The following is a 19,888-nucleotide window of genomic DNA, read 5'->3' as shown; positions in this document are numbered from 1 at the left end:
GTCCTGTATTGATTAAGACATCATATATACACACCAAAAATAGGTGCACCAAGAAGGCCCCAGGCACCCTATATATTCGTGGACACTTCCATCTTATTATTGGATTTCTGAGATCCCGAATTTACCCAAAGGTTGGGCAAGTTGCGACAGCCAATAGCTTTCTACCTATTACACCCTGCAGGTGTTTAATAGAAGGTTTCGGACAGTGCATACGCATTTGAAACGTTACTATATTATACTTAGTGTAAAACCCCCGATGAAGTATGGTCGTTTGTATGATGTTGTCCTGCTTTTGTACCAGATCAAGGAATGGGATTTCTGTGCTGCTGTAATTATACGTAAATTTGATATGTTCAGCCTTCTATCGTCGCTTTATTGACGACATCTTTGTCATATGGACTGGAACTACAACCGAGTTGGTCGACATGATGACATGGGTCAACAGTGCGGATGAACATATCAAATTTACGTATAATTACAGCAGCACAGAAATCCCATTCCTTGATGTTCTGGTACAAAAGCAGGACAACATCATACAAACGACCATCTACAATAAACCTACAGATGGAAATTCCTTGCTACTGTCGACAAGTTACCATCCGGACCCCCTGAAAAAATCTCTGCCTTACTCCCAATTCTGTAGAGTAAGGAGGATCTGCTCTACAATAGAAGAGGAGCAAAAACAACTGGCGCTTATGAAAAATAAATTTCTAGAAAGAGGATACAGTCATAAAGTACTCAAGGAAGCATATGACAAAGTGATGTCGATACCCAAAGCACAATTTGGGGAAATAATATCCAAAAATACACAGATCGACAAATCCATATTCATTATGGATTATAGCCCTTCTAGTAAAATATTGACAAAGACAGCAAAAACCTTTTGGCCTCTCATCAAAAGAGATACAGAATTACCGCTCATACACAATTCAAGCCTCACCCCATGTTTCAGAAGAGGACGTAATGTGAAGGATAGGGTGATGAAAACTGACACGACAGACCCGATCAGCAAGGCACCGAAACATTTCTTAACCAAGAAGCCTGGAAACTATCGCTGCGTAGGGTGCACAACCTGCAGCTACTTAGAACCAGGCCCTACGTTCACGCACCCCCACTCTGGGAAGGTGTATAAAATTAAAAGGACATACTCATGTAACTCTTCTTACGTTGTCTATTTGCTCAAGTGCCCGTGTGGTCTTGCCTACATAGGCAAGACCACACGTAAATTCAAGGAACGAATGGCAATGCACCGATGTGCAATTCAACATGCCATTGAGGGTAAGACCTCTGACCAGCCGGTAGCCCGGCACTTCGCAGAAGCGCGACATGGACTGTCTACATTGCGATATAAAATTATTGACGACATACCTATGTCGATAAGAGGAGGCAACAGAGAACGCCAACTTCTACAAAGAAAAGCAAGATGGACATATGAACTAAACACCATCAGTCCAAATGGACTTAATGAGCAACTGAACCTGAATTGCTTCTTATAATAATAATTACTATATCTACAGCGCTCCCTGTGTATATGCACACTCCGTGACACCGCTCTTTTTCCATTAAACATCCTCAGCCTGTCTGAACAGCCAGCACTTACTCTTGTACACTTTTGACTGTAGATTTGTTTATATTTGTTGCTTAGCAACGCAACACCCCCGGCGATGTGACGTCATGAACTGAGCGCCAGCGCTGACGCACACGCTGTGGGAGCAATTCACGTGCACGGGGCTTCTTGGTGAGGGGATAAAGGTATGTGCCTTTGTATTTTGTATTGTACTTCTGATGAAAATTCTTTTAATAAGAATTGAAACGTTAAGCAAACTGCTGTCTCCGTGAAATTATTGACCTATGCTGTGAGTGCCGCCAACCCCCTGAATCTATATATATATATATATATATATATATATATATATAGCAGACAGAGAGGTCTGGCACTCCACTTGCCAGCAGGGGGTGGCAATATTGTATTCGCCCGGGTGCTCACGCAAAGAGCCACAGCGTGCTCCCACAGATACAAGGAAGAATACGCGTCACTCCAGGGACTTCAAACCAACGTGTATTTTAATGGCGCATATCAACGGCGTTTCGGGACACTTCCCGTCATCAGGATAATTGCCTTACATCAACAATAAGTGCTTTATATACATACCGGCATAGTAGGTTCCCCCCTCCTTCTGGAGGCTTGCATTCAAAAGACTGATACCTATCTCAAGGACACTACCAGTCTACTACAAAAGCTGAATGCCATTCCCCAGGTCCCCGACAACTTGTTGTTAGTGTGTATAGATGTCAGTAACCTATATACCTGCATCCCCCATGAGGCAGGATTAAATGCAGTACGGTTACTGATCACGGATAATCCCACATATGTTGGTCCAGATATTAATTTCTTCTTAGAAATCCTGGAATTCACACTCACACACAACTACTTCATGCACGATAAAAAATTCTTCAATCAAAGCAAAGGGTGTGCCATGGGATCTGCAGCAGCACCTGTGTACGCCAATGCGTACATGTACAGGGTGGAAAAAGAATTGTTTTTCTCACAGACAGAGATACATCGATACATCCAATTATATCTTAGATATATCGACGATATATTGCTGTTCTGGACAGGACCACAGGACATTCTCATTCAGTTATTGGAGGGACACAATGCATCCCCCAGTCCAGTGAAACTTACCTATGTAGTTGATTCCCAGATGGTTAATTTCTTGGACGTGCGGATCAGCATTGAACAGGGGCATATTAAAACGCAACTTTTTTCCAAACCTACCGATAGGAATAATATGCTCCACCATAGCAGTTTTCATCCCATTCATACCAAGGCCGGGCTTCCATACTCACAATTTCTACGGGTATGTCGAATTAACAGTGATGTCACCACCCGCAATGCCCAACTAGAAGAGATGACCCTGAAATTTCAACAAAGAGGGTACCCCCTTGAGGAACTCAGGAAGGCCAGGACCAAAGCCTGCGCCAAGAACAGGGAAGAGTTACTAAAAGATAAAGTTATACCATCAGAAACCCCAAACATCATGACATGGGTCACCCAGTTCTCTACCCAAACCCCGGAAATTGTTTCAAAAGTGAAAACCCTATGGCCCATAGCCAATACTGACACTGAGTTAAAAAGCCTGTATCGGTCAAGGTTGATTCCCAGCTACAAAAGAGGACCCAACATCCGTGATTTAGTGGTCAAAATGGACATTAGTAACAAACCCAAAACCAAGACTGACCACTTCCTGACCAGGAAACCCGGATGTTACAGATGTCTGGGATGTGCCACGTGTGGCTACCTCACCATAGGTGCCCAATTCCTGCACCCACACACGGGTACCCCATTAAAAATTAAACATCCCCTCACTTGTAGCTCACGCTATGTGGTCTACTTGCTGTCTTGTCCATGTGAATTGTATTACGTGGGCAAGACAGCAAGACAATTCAAAGAAAGAATGGCCCAACACAGGACAGCAATTAGGGCGGCCCTTGTGTCGGGCACCAGTGAACAAGCTGTGGCACGCCACTTCGTGCAAGCAGGCCATAACATGTCACACTTACGCTATCGAATGATCGATCATGTTCCACCCCCCACCAGGGGGGGTGACAGGGACAAGATGCTACTTAGGCGTGAGTGTGAATGGATCTACAGGTTAAATACTGTGAATCCAGCAGGTTTAAATGAAGCCATCAATTATAACTGCTTTCTTTGATTCCATATCTGTACCTCTGCGGTTCCATGTTTGATATATATTGTGCTGCTTGTTCTTATAGATTTTTTCACCATTGTTTTCACTGTTTTATCTATCATTGTTCCCAGAGGCTATACATACACACACATAGTTCATCTTCTTTACACATCACATATTCATTATATTCGCCTCATAGATACCATATATACATGTACAATATAAACAACTCAGTACATGTCTGTTGGTCGTTTTTTAATATATTTTTTGACTACCAGTCATTTATTTTACCATTCAACACTCACCATTTATATCACAGGTGAATTATTGATATATGTAACATTTAGTCTGTAACCACCATACATTAAGCAATATTGGACATGGAGATATGCCCTACATGGCTATTTTTTCACTATGTGTCAATGTTGTGACACCACTGATCGACATACTCTCAGAGTCGACACGCGACCATCACTTTCTAAGGGGTTGCACTTATTACTCAGAGACCCCACACTAAGTCTTGTCACCAGTTTGATTATACAGTTCATTATAAATTACACATGAGAAATACACTAGCAACGAGGATTGTGAGTGACACTGTTATGTACACATTTAATAAAGTTTGTTTTATCCACGCACAGGTCTCGCCCACCTCTGGTGTGCGTTCCACCGACCGGGAACGCGTCACTTCCGGGCCCTGATCCGGAAGTTGGAGCGGCAAACGGGACGGAGAACCGCCAGAAGGAGGGGGGAACCTACTATGCCGGTATGTATATAAAGCACTTATTGTTGATGTAAGGCAATTATCCTGATGACGGGAAGTGTCCCGAAACGCCGTTGATATGCGCCATTAAAATACACGTTGGTTTGAAGTCCCTGGAGTGACGCGTATTCTTCCTTGTATATATATATATATAAATATATATATTTTTTTTGTAATGGAATATTAATATCCATTTTTGTTAAAGCCTTCTTACAATTAAACTTATTTTTTTAAATACATAAATTCAATAGTAAGTAGAGATATTGGTCTGTAGTAAGTACATTTTGAGGGGTCTCGATCTGGTTTTGGGAACACTACTATATTATCTTGCACGGAAGCTGGTGCAAAAGAAGCACCATTCAGTATATTATTAAATAGGGAATAAGGGGCAAGATCTTTTGCGAATATTTGTAATATTGGGGGCCTGGAGCAGCTGAGTGACGACTAGATTTTATAGCAGCTACGAGTTCCTCTGGCGAGAGAACTACAATTAGAGAAGAAAGTTGCCTGTCTGATATACAAGGTACACACAGGTTCAATGGAGGAAGTGAAGGGTTACAAGGGTTAGCTGTTGTTATAGTATCAGGCTTGTCCAAATAAGGGTTAATAACTGTGTTAATATCTCAACCTAGAGTTATGTGACCTTGCACTACTTTTTGAAGATGTTGAAATAAATTTTGAAAAAACAAAGATTGATTTTGATTATTTAATTATATTTATATATATTTTTAGAATGTGGGAGGAAACCGGAGTACCCGGAGGAAACCCACACAAGTACGGGGAGAATATACAAACTCCACACAGTTAGAGCCATGGTGAGAATTGAACCTATGACCTCAGTGCTGTGAGGCAGTAATGCTAACCATTACACCATCCATACTGATTAGGAGTGTATATGGAGACAACGGTAAACATTTCTTAACTTAAGGAGCCTATTACCACAATATATCGCCCGTCTGGATCAGTTATTGTTTTAGAGTAGATAAAAGGAACGTTGTGGTGAACAAAAATCACAACTCCCCATTTTATGCAATCGGCTGAGGTCCGGGAGATTTGCTTACTTTTTAATTGTGTATGGGAGCCAGTAAGATGGATTTAATGAAGAAAAGCAATTTCTGTCTTTTCTTGTTTGCAGGCAGCATAAATTATAGTAGTTTTTTTTAGAGGAGTTAAGCTCATTGACATTAATAGTAATTAATTTCAGAGCCATAGTTGGATTATAAAACCATAAAAGAACCAAAAATTGACAGACTAGGGGACATTATTTCTTATAATAAACCAATTAATATTGGAGAAAATAAAAAATTATGCACATTAACAAACACTAAACACTGACAAAATTAACTTCACTTATCTCTCTGCCACCGATCACAGCAGTACATGATGTCATACTATAGTAATACTAGGCCTTTACATTTTTTGAATAGTTAATCTCTCTGGGCTGTCATGCAACTTTGATATATGATAAATACGTTTCTAGTGCTTACTGTTATCAGGTCACCCTTTAGGGCAAACGGCAGCAGTAAAAAGTACAGTTATCATTGGGATAGAAAATTCTGTTGTTCAAAATATATTTAACAATAAACAATCCACCTGATCTCTTCATATAATTTCCTGAAATAATATTTCACACCCTAAGACATAATGCTCAATAAATTTCACCAAGATATTCAACAGAATTATACAATTATATATGTGTCCACATACATCTATTCTCCGTGCTAGAATATGTTGCATTATGCATAGTGAATGAGATACATACATTGGGATACATACATTGGACAATACCCAAGATAAGTCTCTATCAATGCAACTTGGCTCTTTTTGGTATAGTGCCTTGGTCACATTTACAACAAACGATTCCCACGGTGCTGGTTAGAGTAAGCGTACTTATTAGCAAAGACTGATGTCTGCTAACAAGGATTCAGGAAAAGGGAGGATGGGAGTAGACTCAGTGGGGTATTCGATCCAGGATCACGGCTGTCGATCCTTTCCGACAGCCGTGATCCTGGCCCATTTGCGGGCTGATCGACTGCAGAACGACAGGTGGGATTCAATGTCCCGCCTGCCAAACGGCGCAAAGGGGTCGTGGCCATGAAATGGCAATCTGCGGCCGGGATCGCAGCAACAGCTGTTATTGGCAGAACGGGCCTGGCAGCTTCTAAAGTCGGTCTCATTCTGACTTGATCCTGCTTCAATGCGGTCGCTAAAGACAGCATTGAATAGGGAGCCACCACTATTTACCCCGCGCCAGATTGCATACCCCCTTAATGAGAAATTCATATTGTAGGTGTGGAGCTGAAACTCATTTTAATTGTAGAATAAAGTATGAATCAAAATACAAGTTGAGTATCCCTTAATCAAAATTCTCTGGGACCAGAAGATTTTTTGATTATTTTGTATTTTGGAATAATTTATATTTGAAGGAGGTATCTTGCATTTATGTTGTATAACAGTGATGGCTAACCTTGGCACTCCAGCTGTTCAAAGATTGTAAGAAGAAAACTGTGCAAGAAAAATTATATTAAAAAAAAATATCAATATAAGGTCAACAAAAAAAATAGCGCGTCATCCAATTTGTCCCAATAGCATATTGGGATCCAAAAACCAATGTTTTATTTGGGCTACCCAATTAAGATCGCCTGATAAAATGCAAATGTTCTCCAGGAAACACACAGGTTCAGCGAAACCTGTGCATTTTCAGCCACTGCTTTCAGGTATAAGCCGGCATTCAGGCATAACTTAAATATCCCCCTCCCTCCCGCAAACCAATTACCCACAATCAATGGTATGCAAATATCCTTCTAGGAATTAATAGGCAAAGTAGACATTGTAACTTAGGGAATGAGAGAAGCTTGGTAAATACTAGATGATATTTTGGATGATTTGTCATTTAGTGACTAATCATAATGAGAATTCCTCCACATCAGTGTGTACGCATAATAGTGTGCTCCAGTGAGTTATTGGTCAAGTCTTCTAATTGGCTCTGCATGTTGCTCAATCGGAGGATGTTATTAACAATGTTTAGCACATTGTACATGCACTATCTACATTTATACCGGATATCAATTGTACGAAGGTCAAAGGAAATTGTGGACACATCACGTTGTTTGTCCATCATCTAGTGTGTACCCGCTTCAGAATTTGTACTGCAAATGTATGAGCCTGATACATAGTTACCCGAAATAGGGCTCCAAATCAAAGGTGAGAAATTGCAATCACTAAACAGGCATCACTGCAACAACAGTGTATATTGTGTGGTTTACTCATCACAAATACATACATATACCTGCCTGACAAAGGTCTGGATTGCAAAATAACCTGGAGCTCATTAGTAAGGCTATGCAGAGAATAGTGTATACTTTAAGTAGGACTAGACCATTAAATAAAGAACCAAATAATGCACTATTATAATAACACAAGCCAGTCATTATAGATTTAACAGTCTGTACCTAGGATGTGAATGCATTAAATTGCAATGCAATGGTATGCTTGGTATATATATGCAAGTGTAGGCACTTGTATATAATTGGGGTCCCTTGACAATGGGCTGCAGTATTAAATATTTTAAACAAAATGCCTATTTTTTTTAAAATATGTTACATACGCACAGATTTGCAGTACGGTATATTATTATTGACACACCAACACAACAATAGAAAAAAAGTATTTCCGTAATAGCAGCTTTTAATCATGGCTATAAAAGGCCTAGTTGGATGTGGCTCACAAGCCAGTCCTGGCATAGATGTTACCCTCAGTACCTCTGAGGTTAGTAAATGTAATTGCAATGTAATGTATCATGGCAATACAGTATATGCTAGATCGGGGATGTGCAGAGAACTGGAGTCTCCTCAGGACTGGCTGCAAAATTTAATGTTCAACAACAGCTGGAGGAACAAAGGTTCCCCATGCCTGCTATATACAAACTATTCCATCTCTAGGTCATCTATACAAGCAGACTATTCTGCACGGTTTTCTTCTGCTTCTTAGCATCAATCCTCCGGCTTCATATTCTTTCAACATTATCAAACTAGTTATTAGTTTTTTTTCAACACTTTTTGAAATAAATTCAGATATTAAAGTGTGACTTGTATGCCATCTGACCTGTATTTTAATGCTCCGGCATAGACAGATGTGACTGAAACATGATAAATGTGTCTGACAAGAGGGGTTAAAAAAAAACTAAAAAGGTGTGCATTTTCTGGTGACAATGACAGCCTATATTCTATGAGCAACGCCACGCTACTTAACATCTCGCTAAGGTAAAAAAGTTATATAGTTAATTATTGAGCCATTGACAACGGCATGTACTACTCAAACGGACAAAAGTTCAAGTCCTTTACTATCCACACAAAACACCGAAAGGATCACTTGGTTATATACAAGTGTCCTCATCCATCTAGCATCATTAAACTGTGAGATGCATCTTGTTAAGGAGTTGGCGGTGCTCTTTCAACTCTGCCAACATTGGGCCTATATTTTGTCGAAAACACATTAACTCAAGGGGTGTACACACGCTTCGATTTTGGCAGGTTTTCAATTTGATTTTGCTTAAAGTAATGGAATGGTTTTTAAGATGCTGTCGATCTTCATTAGATTCAATGCGCCCCCCCCCCCCCCCCATTTTATCTATATAGAAAAAAAAAATAGACTGTGCAGGCAAGGAAATATCGAATTTGATCCAGTAAATCGAATGTGTACTCTGTACCTTGAATGTAAATTGAAATTCGATATCGAAATTGATATCTAATGCAAAAGTACAGATCTAATGCCAAATTGAGTGCAAAGATCTGCCAAATCTAATGGAAAATCAAATCAGACATTGAATGGAAAGCAAACTGAAGCATGTGTACACACCTTCATTGCTATGTAAAAAGATGCACAAGCAAACCATGATGATTAAAATGATATGCCTCTATCTTATATTCTTGGTGTGACTGTGGCTGCATAGAAGACATTTTCCAGGTACATTAAAACGTAGCAGATTTCGCATGCAGATAGAGCTACAGTCATACACAAAATCTAGATGCATTTCACAGGTAAAAGTTGCAGAAAAGACGTTCGGAGTAAAAGAGTCACGCCCTGGCAAAGGTGCGATTATAAGGGCCGTTTAACACCCAAGTAGACTAGATGTACGAAATGAACATCTGTAGAACTTGAACATTGGCAAGAAAGTGTTACTTATTCCCTCAGCTGCGCATCTGAATGATGCCGAGACAATAGAAAGAACACATTCAATTGCAGATGGCTTATTTTGATTGGGACACATTGAAGTTGGAATGTGGAAGCATATTTTGTTTTAAAACATTGGGACATAAGATAATTTATTTTTCCCTACAAGTTGCATGAATGTTTTAAAAGGTAATTGCTGAATCTTCAGGCAAGATGAATTAAACCTTAGCCAGAACATACTGCACGCAAGGCTTTTCTATCTTCTAATCCCCTCCGATGTGTATTCCCATACAACTAATCTCACTTGTAAACAAGCTTTTCACTTTAGGTTAGGCAATACAAGATCAGAGATAAATCACAGCAAGGAGAAGTGACAAACATTTTGAAATAATCGCCCTTTTCCCTGCAAATTGGACTCAAGCTCTGGAAGCTGCCTATCTGTTCCAGGCAAACTGATCCCTTCAAGAGGGAGGAGAGGAATGAAAAAATAAAAAATAAAATAAGGCATTTGACACGACAGTCACGCTGGATTTCATTCTGTAATCTTACATTTTGAGCCCATCAGCACAGTAAAAGACTTCAAAGGAAGCCACATATCTGAAGAGGGATGTTACAGACTGTGAGCACAGAAACATGCCCTGTGTTTATCAAAGTAAATATGACAGTATTTCACAGCAGCGGCACAGTACAATGAAAGACAGTTTTAAATACAAACGTATCACTAAATTTGCAATCAGAGGGAAGTCTGTGTTGTACTTATTTCAAGAGACTGCAATATGTGCATCAGCAAGATGTCTCCCTGCTGCTAGCAATAGCATTGCCATGTGACCCCATGATTGCTTTATTATTGGGGACATGCGTGGTCCTCGGGAGAGAACTCAACGGTATAACATGATTAAGGAATCAAGACAGAGTACAGTAACACCCACAGAGGAACTTGTTTCTACAACTCTGTGATAAAGAAAAAAGCAAATTCATATGAAAAATAAAATTTGTTCAAGTTTGTGTTACCTTCTGAAATTCCGTCCACTACTTTCATTTTTCAACGGAGAAACCCTCTGCTGGCTTCTTATTACAGAGAAATATAGGCATTACAGCTATTTTTCCTCCCCACAGGTTGCTCTTGCAAGTCTTTAAAACCGTTTCATAAATCAGCCCTGAAATTGTACTTTAGAAAGTTCTGCAGTATTTGTTTCTTAGTTATGTGTCAGATGCAAGCAAAAAGCACAAACTATTGTATATACTATCGTATTTCTTAGTGCAAATTCCAAGGTTAGGCTGTCTGCTATGTCAGGGGAAGCGATTAAACATATCCTAAATTCTGCAAGAGAACAGAAAGAAAAAAAAAAACTGCCGATGCTAGAAATACCGGCAAATACATTTATTTTATTGTCCTTACAATGTTATAGAAGGGCATTCAGAAATTGCATCTATATGGAAAAAAAACAAAACTGCACGCAGAATATGCATTTAATCTAGGAGCAGGGACATTTATATAACCAGTATCTGGAAATGTATGATCAGCTGAATTTTGGACTAGTAACAAGAAATCCACACACATATTGATGAATATGCAAATGCATTGATAAAATTGCCAGTGGCCGGTGGTGCTATATTCATTTTGTGTGATCACTTCCCAGATGGCATTGCTATGTTACTAACTGCATTGGGCTGTTGCTGTATATTTTCTGTGATATGTGTCTAGCAACAGTGGGAAAGGGGGACTGGGAGCTACAAAGACCGTCCCAACTTAGGAAATGCAGTATAAAGCATGTTTCCTAAGTTTGGACTGCTATTTACAAAGGATCAGAGACCGATAAAGTGGCGAAAGATAAAGTACCAATTGCTAACTGCCATTGAACAGGCTGTGTTTGGAAAATAACAGTTAGGAGCTGGTTGGTACTCTCTCTCTACTTTATCTTTCACCAAGGCTTAGTAAATAGACCACTTCAGTATTTGTATGTCCTAAAGCAGTGGTTGGGAACCTTTTTTCTTACAAGGGTCATTTGTAAAGGAAAAAATCCTTTCGGGGGCTGGATCAAAATTATCAACTTTAAAAATACCCTGATTACCCCCTCCCACGCTCCGGGTGCCGCTCAATAACTACGGCCGGTGCCCAGCTGCTGGACGCCTGTCGCATGATCTCGCACCCTCCCTTTCTTGTCTCCCGTGCAGACATGCGGGTCACACAAACTGGCTACGGGTGCCGTTTACGCCCCGCAGGCCTGAAGTTCCCCACCACTGTCCTAAAGTAAGCCAGTCTTAACCTATTGTATCAAATGTGCCGAAATTTCATCCTACCCATTCATTAGTCAGTCAGATACAGTAATAAAGGGTACTACTGCTACTTAACTCCCAACATCATTGCAATGATGCCAGTCTGCTAATGTCTACAATGAAAGAGTTTATAAAAAGGGAGGAGCGTTTCAATTACCTACATGTAATTTTCAAAAGGAACCTATACAAAAAAGTAAAAAAAAAAAAAAAAAAAAATTAGCGATTAAACATATCCTAAATTCTGCAAGAGAACAGAAAGAAAAAAAAAAAAACTGCCGATGCTAGAAATACCGGCAAATACATTTATTTTATTGTCTTTACAATGTTATAGAAGGGCATTCAGAAATTGCATCTATATGGAAAAAAAAAACTGCACGCAGAATATGCATTTAATCTAGGAGCAGGGACATTTATATAACCAGTATCTGGAAATGTATGATCAGCTGAATTTTGGACTAGTAACAAGAAATCCACACACATATTGATGAATATGCAAATGCATTGATAAAATTGCCAGTGGCCGGTGGTGCTATATTCATTTTGTGTGATCACTTCCCAGATGGCATTGCTATGTTACTAATTGCATCGGGCTGTTGCTGTATATTTTCTGTGATATGTGTCTAGCAACAGTGGGAAAGGGGGACTGGGAGCTACAAAGACCGTCCCAACTTAGGAAATGCAGTATAAAGCATGTTTCCTAAGTTTGGACTGCTATTTACAAAGGATCAGAGACCGATAAAGTGGCGAAAGATAAAGTACCAATTGCTAACTGCCATTGAACAGGCTGTGTTTGGAAAATAACAGTTAGGAGCTGGTTGGTACTCTCTCTCTACTTTATCTTTCACCAAGGCTTAGTAAATAGACCACTTCAGTATTTGTATGTCCTAAAGCAGTGGTTGGGAACCTTTTTTCTTACAAGGGTCATTTGTAAAGGAAAAAATCCTTTCGGGGGCTGGATCAAAATTATCAACTTTAAAAATACCCTGATTACCCCCTCCCACGCTCCGGGTGCCGCTCAATAACTACGGCCGGTGCCCAGCTGCTGGACGCCTGTCGCATGATCTCGCACCCTCCCTTTCTTGTCTCCCGTGCAGACATGCGGGTCACACAAACTGGCTACGGGTGCCGTTTACGCCCCGCAGGCCTGAAGTTCCCCACCACTGTCCTAAAGTAAGCCAGTCTTAACCTATTGTATCAAATGTGCCGAAATTTCATCCTACCCATTCATTAGTCAGTCAGATACAGTAATAAAGGGTACTACTGCTACTTAACTCCCAACATCATTGCAATGATGCCAGTCTGCTAATGTCTACAATGAAAGAGTTTATAAAAAGGGAGGAGCGTTTCAATTACCTACATGTAATTTTCAAAAGGAACCTATACAAAAAAGTAAAAAAAAAAAAAAAAAAAAATTAGCGATTAAACATATCCTAAATTCTGCAAGAGAACAGAAAGAAAAAAAAAAAAACTGCCGATGCTAGAAATACCGGCAAATACATTTATTTTATTGTCTTTACAATGTTATAGAAGGGCATTCAGAAATTGCATCTATATGGAAAAAAAAAACTGCACGCAGAATATGCATTTAATCTAGGAGCAGGGACATTTATATAACCAGTATCTGGAAATGTATGATCAGCTGAATTTTGGACTAGTAACAAGAAATCCACACACATATTGATGAATATGCAAATGCATTGATAAAATTGCCAGTGGCCGGTGGTGCTATATTCATTTTGTGTGATCACTTCCCAGATGGCATTGCTATGTTACTAATTGCATCGGGCTGTTGCTGTATATTTTCTGTGATATGTGTCTAGCAACAGTGGGAAAGGGGGACTGGGAGCTACAAAGACCGTCCCAACTTAGGAAATGCAGTATAAAGCATGTTTCCTAAGTTTGGACTGCTATTTACAAAGGATCAGAGACCGATAAAGTGGCGAAAGATAAAGTACCAATTGCTAACTGCCATTGAACAGGCTGTGTTTGGAAAATAACAGTTAGGAGCTGGTTGGTACTCTCTCTCTACTTTATCTTTCACCAAGGCTTAGTAAATAGACCACTTCAGTATTTGTATGTCCTAAAGCCGTGGTTGGGAACCTTTTTTCTTACAAGGGTCATTTGTAAAGGAAAAAATCCTTTCGGGGGCTGGATCAAAATGATCAACTTTAAAAGTACCCTGATTACCCCCTCCCACGCTCCGGGTGCCGCTCAATAACTACTGCCGGTGCCCAGCTGCAGGACGCCTGTCCCATGATCTCGCACCCTCCCTTTCTTGTCTCCCGTGCAGACATGCGGGTCACACAAACTGGCTACGGGCGCTGTTTACGGCCCGCAGGCCTGAAGTTCCCCACCCCTGTCCTAAAGTAAGCCAGTCTTAACCTATTGTATCAAATGTGCCGAAATTTCATCCTACCCATTTATTAGTCAGTCAGATACAGTAATAAAGGGTACTACTGCTACTTAACTCCCAACATCATTGCAATGATGCCAGTCTGCTAATGTCTACAATGAAAGAGTTTATAAAAAGGGAGGAGCATTTCAATTACCTACATGTAATTTTCAAAAGGAACCTATACAAAAAAGTTAAAAAAAAAAAAAAAAATGTTACACAAAAGCAAATTAAAAGACCACCATTAAATCACCAGTAACAGATTTGGGGGGCTTCATCATTGACTTGGAGGCTCTCTCTCCCAGCATGGTTTTGTCCCCCAGAAGACCCCCGCCCCCGGAGACTGCCGCAAACTGCACTTCACCACCAGTGCGAGATGCAGGAGCTCTGCAGTTTTGCACACCTGAGGGCTTGACATGCCACTCTGTCTCCTCTTTCTTTCATGCAGGCGACCGCCGTGGGTACCCACACCTCCAGTATGCAGGCGATAGACAGCGACAGGGAGGGTGATTCCCCTCAGCTGACTGTTCCATAGAGACATTGCCTGTGATTGTGGGAGGTAGAAAGTGGTCTTACGCTTACCACAAGACTGAGAAGTAGGTAACTGAATGCATTTTGCCTTCAGGCTGGGGATAGCACTGTATATGTGGGTATTTTAACCAATCAGGAAAGATTACCATGACTGAACCCTAACCCCTTCCTGCAGTCTAAACCCCAACCCCCCCCTCCCGCAGTCTAACCCTAACTGTTCTATTAGTGCCTAACTAGAATCATTCCCTTAGTGCCTTACCCTAAGCTCCCATCCGGCAGCCTAAACCACAAACTACCCTTTCAAGCCTAACTTTCCCTATTGCCTTAGGCTGCAGGAGGGCAGGTTAAGGTGAGGCACTGACCCTAACCACCACCTTGCTACCTAACCCTAACGTCTCCCAAAACATTCCCTCTCTCACTCTAACCTCCACATAAACCGAATCTCCTCTCCTGCAGATAAACCCAAACAACTTTAGGGGTCACTATGTATGTAGCCACTTTCCCTATGAGCCTCGTAACCATGCTTCCCTAATCACGGTGCCCACCCTGTAATTTTTTACTGTATTCACAACTGAATGCCACAGTACCTGTGTGTGTGGCACAATTTAAAAAGGCATGGAAATAATACCCAACATGCCTCTTTTGTGTTGAAATGGCAACAGTTTCTTCATATCAGTATCACTGCAGTGAACACTTTACAAACACAGCAAATCACGTTCTCAAACAGGCCTAAAGTTTTCTTCCCTCTCAAGAAACCACATTTTTGCATTGTAGAAAAATGCATCAGATCTGTTTATTTGCGTATATAGCGAACTATAACCCAGGAGAATGCTTTGATCTGTGAAACAGAGTTGGTAACTATTGTATAAGAGAATACAGATTATCAGCGGACAGTATGCTTACCTACTCCCTGGCCTCCCCTAACTTTAACCTTCAAGCCCCATTCTAAGTGTTTAACCTATGAATACCGACATTTGGTATTCCATCGTTGGCAACTTTACTGATGTTCTATATTTGGCTACCGCCATCACAACAGCCGGGATGATGACCGCATCCCCTTATAAGACCTGTATCTGATAGGTGTCTATATCAGTGATTTTCAACCTTTTTACCTTGCACGACACTAAATAAGATTTTAAAACTGCCAAGGCACACCAAGAGATCCCCACAGGGCAAAACACATTGGCTCCCACAGGAAAAAAACAAACAAACCTATTGACCCCCATATAAAAAAAAAAAAAAAAAACAATCACACTGGTCCTCACAGCTACATGAAAAGAATAGACCAGTAAATAACAGTTGAACTGGTGGGGGCTGTAAACTGGTTTGGACATCCCTAGATCTGGGGGCACACTTGAGGACAGCTCAAGGCACACCAGTGTGCCAGGGCACAGTGGTTGAAAAACACTGGTCTATATACTTGTAACAAATGCCGTACTTAATATAACCAGTTTGCAAATGTTTAATCAATATATAGTAGTGTTCTTTAATGCATTTCTTATAACAAAAACATACTTAGTTTTATTGAAAGATGTCGGTTTTATTGTCCTTATAGCATACACAAAAATAGGCAACATATAATCCCAAAGAGTATTTTTCACTATTCTTAATTCCATGGATACACTTTGCCACACTTTTCTATATTATAGGCTTTTTATGGCAATAAGCAGTTTTGTCTGTGTGTTGTTACATGGATCCTTACAGAATATAAGGACATGCTATTTTACAGTGTACACTGCTTTGTCAGCCATATGCTGCTGCTTTTTAAAGATCCCAACATTGTTTCAGCCAACGCAAATGCCCAGTAGTTCATGTTTTGAGGAGTTTGGTCTCTGGGGACAGGTGTGATAATTACTGAACTCAGCCAAGTAGATTAATGAACCTCTGCATGATTAAATAAATCCTCTATAAGGCATACATTAGAGTGGTAAAGTGGTAAGAAATAGAGCAGTACAGGATAGGAGACTGAAGTACAAGAAAGCAATTTAGGACATCAAAAAGCAGCTTAAGTCAGTCTAGTAATAGGACTACTTTGCACTGTTAGAATTGCAGTAAAGTGTATTCACTGTAATAAATAAACTTTACTTAAAAGAAAGAAAAAACAGATTTACCTTGTTAAGAACTCAACAACAGCATCACCTAAGAATTCCAGGCGTTCATTGTGGTTTATCCTAGAATAAAAAAAAAAAAAGATAATTTTAGGTTTGAATGTACAGTAACATAGACAAGAGAAACAAATAGCATTCAGAAGATGCAAATCCCTTTTTATAAATTAATTCTTAAAAGAATATTGAGCTTAGAACAACAACAACAAAAAAATCTATAAATCACGGTGTTAAACTGCAAAGATTGAAAAGAAAATGGTGCCGTGAAACATCTTTAAAATACCAATAGAGTACATCATATACTCAAAAATAACCTTTCCAGAACTGAGTATTAGGGACCCACCAGAAATGAGGTCACCGTGAAGCTGGTTGGTGGGCAAATATTTCTTGGCCAATTAATATACCAAGAACCTCTGTTATTGATTAATACTATGGAGTGTGCATCGGCACCATGTATTTTTCTTTGCTATACTCAAAAATAAGTTAAGCATTTAAAATATGAACTTTAACCCCTTGAGTGGTGGGTTTTGCTGGGGCAGGACAAACCTACCAGGGCAGGTTTGTCCTGCCCCAGCAAAACCCACCACAGGAATTTGGAAGCCCCCTCCCTCACCTCTGCTCCAGCGTTAGTACGCCGGAGCTTCCCTGCAGCCGCTGTCCCCGCTGCCTTAGCCGGCTGCCTGTCACATTCAGCAGTGACGTTGGCGGCAGGCTGGGGGATGTTTGCGACGGCTCGGTAGGACTCGGGTGCCTGAGCGCTCCCGAGTCCCCCTGAGCCGCGCCGACCATACCCGAGCCTGCCGCCGATGTCACTGAAAAATGAGTGACGGCTGGCGGGTCAAGGGAGCTCCGGCTTACCAATCGCCGGAGCAAAGGTGATGGGGGACTGGAGGTTTGTGACGGGGTGGGCTCTAGAGGTTCTGCGCCAGTGGTGCACACCTGGACACCACTGGCGCGTACCTATTGTATATTAGTGGTATGCCCAGAGATTTTCCGGGACAGCCCGCTGCGGCAGCGCAGCTGAGCCCGGAAAATCTCCGGGCATACCACTCAAGTGGTTAAAAGGTTTAAGGTACATTGAATGATGAGGTCAAACTTTTGGTTGGTATGGGAAACATTTTTAGTAAGCTCCTAATACTTTCTGCAAGTGCTAATGTAGACCAAACTGAGTTGTCCAGGAGGTATAATTATGTTTTTTTTATTACATTGTGAATGTATACAGAAATGGCTGATCGCTGCCGTAATATGTTTGGAGCAGCAAATCATTTTAATTTGAAGGAGGGTATAAAATAAAAATAAGTAACGCTCATATACTTAAAATATTGTAGTTTTAAAATACTTGCATATGTGTAATAAAGTGAAATTATTCATACCGTGAAGGGGTTGGATCATCTTGCCCCAGGCGAGACATAATGTTTATCAGTGTATTTATTCCTGTAGCCATGCAAAATAAAAATGAAAAAGACGTCATAAATGGCAGATCAACCAGTTATAAAACGGTTAGGAGAAAGTTGAGAGAAACGCATTGAGAAAGACTTAAATCGATAGCGTTCAGGAGACGACACTCATAAAAATATAAAAGCACTTTCTCATCATATGCTTGTAAAAACTAGATGGCCCGAAATTTATGTTTCAACTCTGCTCCTGTACTACAGTTAACACGAAGAGCAATTAGATCTGTTTAAACCCATCATTTTATACAATACTCTTTAAAGAGTATGAATTACTTGGCCACAGATTCGTTTGGGCAAGGTCTACAAAACCCATAATTACTGCAAGGCCAAATTTTCAACAAACAATTACAGGATCAATGCACTCAATTCCATTTTTATGTGAAGTGGAAACGAAAGAGGATACATTTATGAGATAGGGCTACAAAACAACGCAGTTATGTTGGCATTTCAAGGTAATGTCTAACACCTCATGATTTATAAGTTTTAATGCAACATAATTTAACTACAAAATCATGCATGGGAAACAAAAACAATCACAATAAATTTTTATATATTCTGTAATATTAAATACAATATTTAAAATACAATAATTAAAATAAACATCTAATTACGAGGGGGACCGGCGGTGACGGCGGCGGGGACCCCCGGCAGGCTCCGTTGCCACGGGGTGCGCAAGCGTCCCATGCGAGCGTGCCCCTGGCGGTAGCCGGCCGCTGGCGATGGAGTCGCCAGCCCCTGCAAAGAAGAGAGGCGCTTCATCTGTATATACAAATACAGGAGGCCCAGCACTCACTAAAACAAACGAACTCATTCCTACGAATGGGGTGCAAACAGCACCCACACTTCCCAGTTTGGGGTGCAGTGGCTTGTGACCACACACTCTAGTCAATACAAATACAGGGGGCCCAGCACTCACTAAAACAAACTAACTCACTTTAACAATCAAATAATCAATTAAATAAATAATGGGGTTTTAGTTCCCCCTGTATTTGTATTTACTAAAGTGTGTGGTCACAGGCCACTGCACCCCAAACTGGAAAGTGTGGGTGCTGTTTGCACCCCATTCGTAGGAATGGCGAGTGGGTACTTGTTTCCTAGCAGGGCACCCAGATATCTTACGTACGTGAATGTAATGAAATCGCATCGCATTACGTTATAGTAGCATGCAATGTGATTTTCCCGTTCCCGCTCCCTGTCAAATCCTCTCAGAAATCACTCTGAGGTGATATTCTGTCAGGAGAAGAAGCATACCGTAGTGCTGGTGGTGATTTATTGAGATTATTCAGATACTTATTGCGATTATTGAGATGGCTGTATCAATGACCGTGTTCACGCTGCCTCAGACGGAGGAGTCTATCGCCTTATATCAAGGACACCATCTCCTTCCGGTGGCGCAAAATTGCGCAAATGACCACGTAATGTGCCTTTCTGTCAAAGCAGCAAGCCCCACGATGGGCGTAGGAACACGTCCTCCGACGTTTTCATACCCCCACTATCCACGT

The 19,888-nt window shown here is 40.7% G+C and overlaps 1 protein-coding gene across 1 annotated transcript in view; it reads right to left on the bottom strand.

Annotated features, from left to right (window-relative positions):
- DROSHA (drosha ribonuclease III) overlaps positions 1 to 19,888 on the bottom strand; it is a 221,674-nt gene that overhangs the window by 75,267 nt on the left and 126,519 nt on the right. Inside the window, exons 19-20 of the mRNA XM_083188077.1 lie at positions 18,306 to 18,366; positions 16,939 to 16,998 (exon numbers count right to left, since the gene is read on the bottom strand). Of these exons, the coding sequence (XP_083044203.1) occupies positions 16,939 to 16,998; positions 18,306 to 18,366 (121 nt within the window). The remainder of the gene's footprint in view (positions 1 to 16,938; positions 16,999 to 18,305; positions 18,367 to 19,888) is intronic.

Source organism: Crinia signifera, chromosome 5, assembly GCF_055691185.1.
Source record: "Crinia signifera chromosome 5, ASM5569118v1, whole genome shotgun sequence".
In the NCBI taxonomy this organism is placed as follows: Eukaryota; Metazoa; Chordata; class Amphibia; order Anura; family Myobatrachidae; genus Crinia; species Crinia signifera.
The sequence above is the reverse complement of the archived record's forward strand: the minus strand, read 5'-3'. Positions and strand labels throughout refer to the sequence as shown.